The sequence below is a fragment of the Furipterus horrens genome, unplaced genomic scaffold, assembly GCF_987537825.1.
Source record: "Furipterus horrens unplaced genomic scaffold, mFurHor1.1.pri manual_scaffold_4, whole genome shotgun sequence".
NCBI lineage: Eukaryota > Metazoa > Chordata > Mammalia > Chiroptera > Furipteridae > Furipterus > Furipterus horrens.
Window position 1 is genome coordinate 161,860,512 of NW_028327174.1, and position 12,023 is coordinate 161,872,534.

Consider the following 12,023-nt stretch of genomic DNA (forward strand, 5'->3'; position numbering starts at 1 on the left):
CAAGCCCTTGAAAAATTAGCAAAACGGTTAGAGTCAAATATGTTCATCGGGAACAGAAAAGGGAAAGGTAAGTTGTCCAAATGTAAACTGAATAGTAGCTACTTACTTAGGAGCAGAACTGAAAAGAATATAGAAGCAAAAACAGACTCAATAGCAGGAAATAAATTTACCCAGTAAATCACTAGTATTCATTGGGGCTTTTGCAACTCACCCCACCCCCCTTAAAATGGATTCAGATCCCCAATCCACAGACTGTAGAAGCAGAAAGTTCTCCCCCAAGAATTCAAAGAATTTCAGTGGTTTTTTATTTTTCATAGTTCCTCTAGCTTCAGATTCCTGCTTCTACTTAATTAGCCTGGCTTATGGTTCATTTCACTGCCCTGCTCTAGTCACTCTATCCTCACAAACCACGCTGACCCAGACATGAAAACCATTTTCCTCTCACGAACAAATCATGGCCTTCTGCAAAAGGGCCTGGCTATCTCCCTGGCTGTCTTGGCTCTTGTTCAATCCACCTTATTCTACTTCTACCCCAAGTTGTAGAAGGTATTTTCCTAAACATAGACAGTTTTCTCCCTAAGAGGAACTCCAGGGCCAGCGCTTAAGAAAATAACATTTACACCTGTGTTACCTAACAAAGGTGGACATCGTGACCCAATAGTGCTCTATAGCCAGGGACCAGGAAAATTTTTCTGTACAGCAAAGTGACCGTAAATATTTTCTATCTCTGTTGCAACTGCTCTACTCTGACACTGCAGCATGAAAGTATTCACATGCAATATGCAAACGAAAGGGCACGACCAGATTTGGCCCTGGGGTTGGCCATTGTTTGCCAACTCCTGCTAGACTCAGCTTCAGAGTCTTTGACCTTTAGGAAGACTTTACAACCATATTATCCAATCAGATTGTCTCACAGCTGCAGAAATCAGGGCCCAGCAAGTAGAGCACAGTTTATGCGAGTTCTCAAGACAGTTAAGCCAGGATTTAAAACTTCTTTAAAGAAGAGCAATTGTTTTCCATCTCCTATTAGAATAAAAAGAGCAAGATTGGAGTATCACAGATTAAAAATAAATAAATAAATAAATAACCCAACTTGCTAGAGGTACCTCTATTACTCCCAATAATTGAAGAACAGAAGAAGTCATAGAATTCCCTTAATAATTGGATCTGGGGATTGGCATGTTTTAGAGAGTTAGGAGGGAGAGAAATAGGCTGAGTCAGTGATTCTCAAAGTCCTTTCTCTCCCATTAAGTCCCCTGAAAGCTGTAGAAAAGAGTCCTTCTCTGAGCCAATGGGGAACCATTGAATCATTATACTTAAGGAGAACAAGACAGTTTCTTTAAGATGGCTGTGAAATGTAGAACCCAAGTGGATACTGTATTGGGAAAAAAAAAAAAAACTGTCCAAATTTCAAAGAAGCCTCCCAGATAACAATCCCTCACATGGGCAGGCATTTGCAGTAACTCATGGGAAACCCGCCGCTCAGGGTTAGAGACCTGAAGCCCCTTTTCAAGTGTGTATATGTATAGATCTGCTTGATGCCTGTACCTCATCAGAGACCAGGAGTTTCTCAAAGTGGAGGGTTCCTGGTCTGTACCCAGTAGCTTGGTCAATTTCTCCTTGAAAGTTAGAGCCAAGTATTTATGAGAATTTTTATTTTACAAGCTTTGATAAAGATAAATCGTAGCATACAGCTTGGTACTAGTTAAAAATGTTGCCATCTGTTCAAATACCGTTTCTGGAAGGTACATTTCACAAAACTATCCCAGAAGATTGTCTCAAGCCACAATTTTTCCAAACCCCATTTTTCCAAATGATGAACTCTTTGTGATTATTTTTCATTATTATAATTTCTTTCCAGATGATCCAGGAACCTGCACATCATGTGTTACGGGGTATTACATGTAAGTCTGGCCTTCTTCTTCATGGCAATAACTTTTCTGCAGTTGAAGCATTACTGACTTAATCCTAATTCAGTGATTAAAGGAAAGAGGCCCTGCAGCCTGAAGCAACTCTGCCCTGTCAGGCTATTAATGAACAATTCTTGGATTTAGCAATAAGAGCCCAGCTGTTTTCTTGCCTGGAAAGGAGGACTTCTCTTTCTTGGTCCTGGAAGGCACCCAACCTGACACTGATGTCTAGGAATCTTGCCATGGGTGACCAAGATTCAGACCTTGCTGGTCTGGACAGACCTTAATAATGGACCCAACCCCAGGAGAGCTGTTTCCAGATGTCTGTGTGGAGACCTTGTCCTTAACAAGAGCTGGACAGTCCAGGATGAAGTCAGGTGCTACATTAGCTCTCAGTCATTCCCTGGGCAATGACAGACATGAACCACTAGATTAAATGAAACACAAAAACCGTCACCCACAAAGTTCTCTAATTCAAATCTACAAATCAAGCATGGTATGTCTCAACATCACCTCCCTTTCCCACTCTGGTCTTCCTTCCAGGATACATTGGTGCCTATCTTGGAAGAAAAACTAATAAAATAAAAGGGAGATGAAAAGAAAGGAAGTCCCAGATAATGCACAGAGTGCATAATTCTTCCCTGTCATCGAAGAACTAGAGAGTTTTATGAAAAACAAACTCTCACATTTATTTCTTCTCTTCACCTTTCCAAAAACATTGTCAGGAACACAGGGTTGATGTCATTCACCAGAAGAGAAAACCGAAGCTCAGAGAGGCTGTGGGTTCTCTCATGATGTACCACAAGCTATTGCGAGGGGGCCGGGGGTGTTATATTTGGGTCACCTCAATTTTAATGGGCTCGATTCCAAGAGGCTTGAAATGTGGCAGTGGGTGGGAAGGCATTAAAAGGGGTAAGGTAGATGGGAAGGAAAGGGAAACCCAACCAGCTGAAACATATTAAAAATGACCAGTTAACCTTATCATTATTTAACCTTATGATTTTAACTCAACTCCCCCACAGTGGCCTATTTCCTCCGCATTGCCTGTGTCTCTACATCACTGCACTTCTGACCTACTGATATGAATCACTGTTCCATTTAAACAGGAGAGGTGGGGTGGGGCAGAGGCTCCCACACTTGATTATTAGGAGGTAGACCAGATGAGAGTAAATGAACAGAAAGAAATTTGTCAGCATGTTCATAGTTAGCATTTACCCAGCATTTGGCCTGCCAGAGATACCCCAAGCAGAGATGAACGGCAGAAATGCAAGCATTCCTTGATGACATCTTATGGTTGGGGGCATAAACTGTTCCCTGAAGAACTGAGGAAGGAGGACTTAGGCCCAAAGAAATAGTGACCATGCAAAAGTGGGTGGCTTCTGTGTCCCTCCAGCCTAACTCTACCCTTCTTCATTTTGACATCAGAAGACCCCCCTTGACCTGTACCAACTTCCTCTGTCTCCTAAGAGCATCATCTGCTAGAGTTTGAAGCCAGCCTCGCCAGCTCATCACTGCCCACAAATGAGCATGGTTCATGAAACCCTTCGAGAAACAAAAACAGCAGATCCCAAAATAACATCCTTTTGTTCAATGTCATTTTGTTATAGCATTGATGAAATGCCACTGGAACTTAACTCTCGTTTATATCAACTGGTCTATTCCATTACATATCACTTCACTTGAAGTCACAGAACCTATCAACCACATTAAATAAGGGCCTATTGTGCACTAAAAAGGACATTCCCAATATCATTAAGGGTAAAAATGTGATATTTATTTCAAGAAACACACATTTATAACCCTTTAGAATATTTAATGACTTTGAATATAGCTAATAAAGCACCCTACAATAGAAGTTGGTATAGAAGAAATCAAAGCCTGCCTCTGGTACCTTGTTGATGCTACAAAACTCATCAAAGGGCAAAAGTCAGCTTCATTCCATTCTCCTTTCAAATGATCCTGTAACTCAGTGAAGTGTTCTACTGTAGAATAAGAATAATGGATAGTATGTGTAAAAGGATGTAGACATAAAAGCTAAGGCACGTCAATGTTGATGTTAATAATCTTGTTACACTGAGCTGCTCAGACCTTGTGAGTGCCATGTGGCAAAAGCGCACAAACTATCTGTTCAAATAGACCTTGGTTACAATCCCAGTCTTACCTTTAACTTATGTGACTTTGAGCACTTAACCCTGAGACTCAGTTCCCTGATCTGGAAATTAAAGATGAGTAATAGCTACCATATGGGGATTATGTGGAGATTTAAATAAGCTAATACCTGACACATAATCACTACTCCATAAGTAAATATCAGCACCCCTTTCTTCTCCCCAGCCTCATCTAAGCTGCCCTGATAAGGATGCTCAGAGGTTCAGAAGGAGATGATTTATGATTTGTTTGGAGGGCACACAAAGAGCAAGAGGAAGTTTTCTCCCTTGAAACCCAAATATCTACACCTGTTAAAAACGATGCATAGACACACATAAGAAGATTAAATTATGGTGGTTAAGAGAAATACATCAACATGGCTCATGAAAGAAACTCTATCTTCTCCCCTAGGTTTGAACACCACTGTTACAAAGTCTGTCCTGAGAAGACCTACAGTGAAGAATTTGAATGCAAAGCGTGCGATACCAACTGTGACAACTGTGACCAGAATGAGTGTTACTGGTGTGAAGAGGGCTTCTTTCTCTCGGGTAAGCCTGAAAATGGCACCGACAAAGTGAAACAAGACTCCAGAGCTCCACGCAGAAATAAGAGAGCTGTGTGACTGGCTTCAGGGTCTGTGTGTGCTGGCGCCTCTTGTCCAAGCAGAAATGTTCATTTGATTTGAAAATAAACATTAGCCAGGACAACTTCCTTCTGTCTCTATTACTGAAGCATAGTTCCTACTTCACTAATTAATCTCAAACATCTCCCAACTGAAGGAAGCAAGAGTAAATGTGGGGGGCAGGGGGACGCTGAAGATAGCTTTGGACTCTAAGTTGCCTGGGATGTTCAGAACCATGACTCTTTCCTTGAGACATAATCCATTTTACATAGTTTTGAGCACATTAAAAGTTAAGCAAGATCCTTTGTCTTAGGTTTTGACAAATTCATTGCCTTTGATGAAAATGGATGGTTAGGAAAGAAATAGACTGTGAGGCTTCTGAATGAAGAAGTAATAGACCAGCGCTCTTGAATGCTTGTGGGAGACAACGGTGCAGAAAGCCCAACAGGACTCGCGTTGTTCTCTATCAGAGATTCATTTTATTATCTGTAGTTTTTCAAGGCCTCGAGAATGTCAAGTTTTTTATTCTATGCTCTTAACCCTTTGAGCTGATAGCCAATTTAGATTCCCAGTTAAGAGAGGGCTTTAAGTGTCAAGACTTTTAAAGACACATCTATTGGTTGAAATAAGCTAATGCCATCCTGGTTTCTTTCAAAACAAACTCAAACAAAAATGTTCCTGAGTGTCCCTCAGGCTGTTTAGAACTTGGCCCTGCACGGAGCACTGAGCCAAAGCTGCCAGGGCCCCGCCATCACGCGCCCTCTCTGTGTTCCCCCCTAGGTGGCCGCTGTGTCGGGGAGTGTGGCCCTGGCTTCTACGGCGACCCAGAGATGGGCGAATGTGAGCCCTGCCACCGCGCCTGTGAGACCTGCACCGGCCCCGGCCACGACGAGTGCAGCAGCTGCCAGGCGGGGCTGCGGCTGCTGCGCGGGGCCTGCGTGGGCCCCACCCAGCCCCACGTGGAAGGCAGATTCTGGAATGGTATGTGTCTCCTGAGAGAGATCGCAGGTGTCTAGCTGCCTTCTTGGCCTCCCTCCCTCTTTAACCCTTGCTTTTGGGATAGCAGGAGATGAAGGCTGGGCAGTGAAACAAAAGCTTGGAATGAGAATCAAGATTGGATCTCTTTGATGCTGGAGGCTGTAGCTGGGATTCCACTGGGAGGGAAAACCCAAAGAGTAATTTACGATCGGTCTGGCCACTTGAGTTTCCACCAGAGTGGAGCAGACCTCTGAGCACATAAAGAGTCAGAGAGAGAAATGGCCTGACTCCTACTTTCTTGAAGATGTCAGGATAGCTTCTGTCATTCATGTGTCTCTTCATTAAGGTAAAGAAAACTGCCAGCAGGTAGGGTATTTCAGTGAAGCAAGGAAGAACGGCTCCAGAGTGCTGGAACTTACGCTAAAGAAGCTGACCTGTCTGGGAGGATTATTAGAAGTGGCCGTCATTCAAGCCTGCCTTTTAAAAGTTGCCCTCTCCAGTTGCAGATGGGAAAGTGGGGGTCCTGAGAGGGGGCAGGAGTGAGAAAGAATGTGGGGGCTTAGACTCCAACAGTGAAGGCTGCAGGTATTCACTCCTACCTGAGTCTTCAGGATGGGCCTCAGAGCCTCAGTCACAGGCTTCCCTGCAAAGCAGTTTCAAACTTCGGTGGCTTCTCCACGTCTGAGGTGGTCAGAAAACAAAATCCTCTTCCTGCTGAGAAAATCTGACTCACTTTCGATGCAGAGACTCTCATGAAAACAAGAGATGCTCTCTGTTTGATTTCAGGGCAAAGATTTGTTTAAAAGGTCATTTCAGTGCAGAAGCAACAGCAACTGAAAGGAGGTCTGCTCAGGACGGGTCTTCTAAAGGCCAGAGCGAGCGACAGATCTGGGGCAGGAGAAGAGGCTCTTGCTGGGCTTCAGAGGAGGGACACCTGTGGCTGCTGTCTACTATGACAGCGCTGCATGTGACAAAGGAAAAGCAGCTCAGAGGCTATCACAAAACCAGCAGCCAAAGGACAGGAAGAACACAGGCCGATTTCAGAGACAGAGGTGGGGAGAAAATCATTCAGTGCGGATTGGGATATCTTCCGTGAATTATAGTTGAACCAAAATGCTGAAAACGAGTTTGTCTGCCATTCAGGCATGTAAGAGGCAGTGCGGGCCAAGGGGAAAACAGTCTGGTGCTATGTTTCTAGTTCAGAACATCTGTATTTTATCTGGCATCCAGATGAGGAAAAAGTCCAGGGAGCCAAGAGGCAGAGCAGACTTGATCTCCCAAATGATTACCCGTCCCTTTCAACTGGACTACGCACTTTGTGAGCAGAAACCAGGCCTTGATTGCTCCCCTTTGTCCCAGCACCACACCCACCGCTCTGCATTTCTACTATCAAAATGTCCTGTTTCTGAAGAAAGGAACTAGTCCATTTGGGGATTTAGCACTAATAAAGGATTTGGGAAGCAGATGAGAATGTTTCTCATGGCTGGACAAAAGCAATAAAGTCAAGGACATGGCTGCACTTTTCCACTTCTATGATCTAGGAAATAAGAAATGCAGTCTATTAACAGCGAGAAAAAAACTGTTCCTTCACTGAGCGAGGTAAGACTCAGCTTCCCCAGCATAGATTAGGCACCATGGAAATGGACAGGAAATGGGAAAGGCACTCCCTGAAGCCCTGGGAGGACCAGTCAAGGCCCGCATCTTTCTCCCCACTTCTTTTCCTTTAAAAAATAAGGTCAAGGGTGTAACAGGAGAAGGGGGCAGGGGTTCCAAAGAACCAGCACTAAGCAGCCACGCCTTTAAGATGATGGGAAGCAGAATATAGTCATCCTGGGTCAACTCAGAGGGAGCCCAAACAAATTAGAGTATTTATAAGGAAGTGTAGCTGCCTGGGTGGCATCAGCAAGGTGGTGGTATTGTTAAATACAGGTGCAGATCCAGGTAGGGAGGCAAGAGGAGACAAACTTCAGTCCTTTCTTTCACCCACACTACTTCCTAGTGCAGCGATGTTCAACCTTTTTCATGCCAGGGCACACATAAACTAATTACAAAATTCTCCAGCACCCCAAAAATAGGTTTTCTGCCAATATGGCAAACATATAGGTATAATTTTGGTTCATTCACACCGGATGGCTATTGTTGTGTTGGCTGTGCTCATTTTTTTATTTTAAAATCTAAGGGAAAAGAGGTCAGTGCCCCTGACTAAATAGTCAGGTATTATTGCATGTTTTAAAAATTCTTGTGGCACACCAGTTGAAAAATCACTGCCCTAGCAGAAACAATAAAATCATGCTTGCATCCAAAGACTATATGACCACCCCCATTGTCTATGTCAGCATGTACTGGGGAAATACCCTTGAACTCCTCTTTTAATAAGGTGGCTACTCACGATGAGAGTGACAGGGATGAGAGGGCCATCATTCTTCGTCAACTCCCAGCAGGGTGGGAACACCCCTCACCCTGGTACAAGGATGGAGACTTCCCTACACAGCAGACCAGGTCTGGCAAATCCTCCAGCCAAGACCAAGTAACCTCCAAAGACAGCTGCTCAACTCTCTGTTCTCCATGAAGTAAAGATCATCCCGAGTCCCCTGTCCCAGTCACTAACATACAAGGAGCAAGTGGTCCAGGAACAGTACCAATATGAAGTAGGCTGCTAGTGGCTTCGGCAGTGACTCAGGCATCACACAGAACCGCCACTGGTGGAAATGTTCACGTGTGGCAGCCACCGCTTTGAAAGAAGATCATGGCCTCACGATCTTTCCTGAAACCATTGCTGGGAATGGAAACAGTGTATTCCATACTGTGAAATCGTTTGGATTTTGTTAAGTGGTTTTTTTCCTCCCGGGGTGCTGGAAAGTCCTCCCTATTTTCCCTACCCACCTAGTGCCATCATTGATTAAAACCATGTTTGTAGCAGACTCTAATTACATATTCGGATGGTAGTTTAACCTACAAAGCACAGATATGGTGAATTAACCTTCTACCTTTGACCACATCCTAACAATTTTTCACTAGCTTGTCTTTTGATCTTCATTCCTGTGCTCTGAGAAAGCCTGGAATCCCAGAACCAGTCACAAACACATATGTGAGAAAAAAATCTCCATATAGTGGGAAATATGTTGCCTAATAGTAACTAAATGTTAGAGAACTTTAAAGATGCCATGAAAATCTGATTTTTAGAAGGACTTTATGGGTGTATACAGCTGCCTCACTTAGAAATGAATGCAGAAAACACCTGTCGGGGTAATTTGACCTTTAGCCTAGGTATGAAGGAGCCGTGTGTATCCAGTTGCACTGATTGTTAAATATCCAGAAATTTCACAAGTGGGTTTTAAAATTGTTGGCAGCTTGAAATCAGCTGTGGTGGAAGTATTTATACTACAGAAATTGGCAAATCCAAAAATAAATCAAATTTTTTGCTTTGTTTTGTATTCCAAAGATCCATATTTCCAGTACAGCACTGCTTTGGCATCTACCAAACAAGTTTACAATCCAAAGTAAATGACTAAAACCTCTCTCTAGTGGATGAGAGTTAGGCATGCCTGAGTTCAAATCCTGGCTCTGTTCTTTACTAGCCATGTGACCCTGAACAAAGCACACATCCCCTCTGAGCCTCAGTTTCCTCATCTCTAAAATGAGAACATGAAACTACCTCACACAAGGTCACTTTGAGAATAAATGAAAGAATACACATAAAGCTCCAAGCACATAATATCACACAATAAAAGTGAATCTACTCCATAAACTTCAGCTTCACTGGAGAGGACACTCCAGCGTCATCGCAAGATGTCGATTCAACACGGGAGGAGACATATACCGTGTCACTCCCGAGTTGGACTGCACAGCCATTCTCGGCGGTGCAGATAGACTCTTAAGAAGCTACACCATCGTCTCTCGAGACGGACGGCTGCCGACGACTCCATAAACATTTAACGTGATCCAGTTTTAACATATGAAACCCTAGTCACTTTCGAAACAGCCTTCCCTAGCTCATAAAAAATAGAAAGTGGGGGCCTAGAGAGTAACACAGGTCTGAGGAAAACTGTCCAGAGAGAAGGCAGCAAATAATGCTCAGCTGGGATGCCCAAGAGCCAAGCAGAGTCCTGACCTATCCCAGAATGTGTACTCCCAGAGGTGTTGATAGCAGCTTTATTGATTGGGTTGACAAAAAAATTCATTTATTTTTTCTGTAAAATAAAAGACACATTTTTCATTTTCACCAATAACTTCACTGATTTGGATATTTTGGGTATGTCAGCTGTCTCCCACGTGGTATAACACTGATTGTTCTCAATTAATGTCTCAATTTGATCTCTACTTGACTTCAACTGGTCTACCTGACTGTGGAGCATCGTCCAGTGAGAAATCTCCAGCACAAAACTTCGCAAACCACTTTTGACACATTCAGTCACAGTACCTTCTCCATACACTGCACAAATTTTTTGTTGCACTTCAGCGGTGTTTTTACCTTTCTTGAAATAGTAAAGTATAATATGCTAAAAATGTTGCATATTTTGTTCCATCTTCAGTATTAAAATGGCCACACAAAAATTCACCAATTTTGATGTTTTTTTAAATGCACACTGATAGGACAACTGTCACTATACAATCTAACAAAATTGTTTCAAATGAAGTAAGGCAACTAAGCGCTACTACAGCCACATTATAGAAAAAAACAAATGAAATTTTTGGCCAACCCAATATAATAACAAAAAAGTGAATTTGGTTCATGGAAATAAGTACACAAACCATTAAAATGATGTTTATAAAGAATTTTAATGGCAAGATAAAATGCCTATAAGATTTATCATATTAATGCAAAATGTAGGGTCAGTATTACATATGCAGAAGTTGTAAATGATTACACATGTATACACAGGTGTAATTATACTCCCACATTCACAATAAAGATGACAAACCTATGTGCCAAAGTCTATGCAGCAGACATTTTTGGGTGGTAAGATGATAGGCAAATTTTATCTTCTTTATCCTTTTGCATTAAAAAATAAAACACTTTATTTTTTTCAATAAAAAAGAACCTGTGCTCACTTCAAGCCCATCTTTGGTGAAGAGCCTGCCGCAGGAGCAACGAAGGTGGAAGTTTCAAATCAAAAGAGGTAACAGGGAAATAGGGAGGAGAAGGCAATCACAACGAATCAGGAGTCTGTCTCTGTGATGTTGAAACCAACCCAGGAAGCCGGGCGACCAGGAGGAAGTGGGATGAAGGAATCCTGAAAGGAGAGACCACAACACAAAATATAAGTGGTGCTCTGTAGGGGAAGACAGGAGGAAAGTCAAGAGTGGAGAGTTCTAGAACATTTAAAAGACACTCCTGATGTGCTAAATGGTCATGCCTGGGAGAGGGAGGCTACGAAGAAAAGCCTCTGTCCTTGCAGCTCTTTAACAGGCTGGAAAAGCACTTTTTACTTCCTTAGTCACTGCAGCATTATTTGAAATAGCAATGATTGGGGAAAAAACTAAATGGTTAGAATAAAAAAACTAGAAAAATGAAGTATGATACAGCCATGCAATGGAATACTATGGAGCCATAAACAAGAATGAGGAGGTTCTTTATGTACTGATAAAGAATAGTCTTCAAAATTCACTGAGTTACCAAAAAAAGGGCAATGTGATAAACTGTGTGAATAGATATAGTTTGTATAAAAAAGATGGAGAAGGGATTAGGAGAGAGGCTTCATGATATATGCTTTTTGTACATTTTGAACCCTGTGAGTATTGCTTATTTAATAAAATAAAATACGAAGAACCCGTGTTCTTTATAGTTGAGCTATAATTATTTTTGAAGGATGGACACAACATTTTCTGGGTCAAGGTGATTTTTGCTTTTGAGGTCCTGTAAAGTCAATAATTTCTGGAGCAGAAAAAAAAAGAAAAACTATGATCAAGGTCAAAATTTACTTGTTGAGATTAAGTCACTAATCTCATGATCAAGAGCCCTGGCTGGGCATGACTATCCATTGCCCGTGCTTAATTGCTATTATCTGTGTGTACAGAGTGCCCTCTAGTGGAAGTATAAGAACATTACAGAACTTCATACCAAGTGTATCGCAGTAAAATATCAAATTGCCAGAATGTGAAATATGTAATTGCAAATACATGTTTGTGTATTTATACATGATGTTTTACAAATATTTAAAAATTCATAAAACTCATATCTTTGTAACGATAATATTTTAGCATAAAAATAATAAAATCAAAAGAAAATCAGCCCATGGCCTGGACATATATTTAAGATTTTCAATTTCTCAATTTCTGACAAATATTATTTTACTGTTTTTTAATAAATACTCTCATCCATTAAGTGAGCATCTATTTTCCTCAGCTTCAGTGAGCTATAATTG

At 42.0% G+C, this 12,023-nt stretch overlaps 1 protein-coding gene across 1 annotated transcript in view; it reads left to right on the forward strand.

The window, feature by feature from the left end:
* The window catches only part of PCSK5 (proprotein convertase subtilisin/kexin type 5), a 441,582-nt gene that overhangs the window by 389,021 nt on the left and 40,538 nt on the right, over positions 1–12,023 (forward strand). The window contains exons 25-28 of the mRNA XM_090274186.1: positions 1,862–1,904; positions 4,470–4,606; positions 5,461–5,661; positions 10,698–10,778. Of these exons, the coding sequence (XP_090130312.1) occupies positions 1,862–1,904; positions 4,470–4,606; positions 5,461–5,661; positions 10,698–10,778 (462 nt within the window). The remainder of the gene's footprint in view (positions 1–1,861; positions 1,905–4,469; positions 4,607–5,460; positions 5,662–10,697; positions 10,779–12,023) is intronic.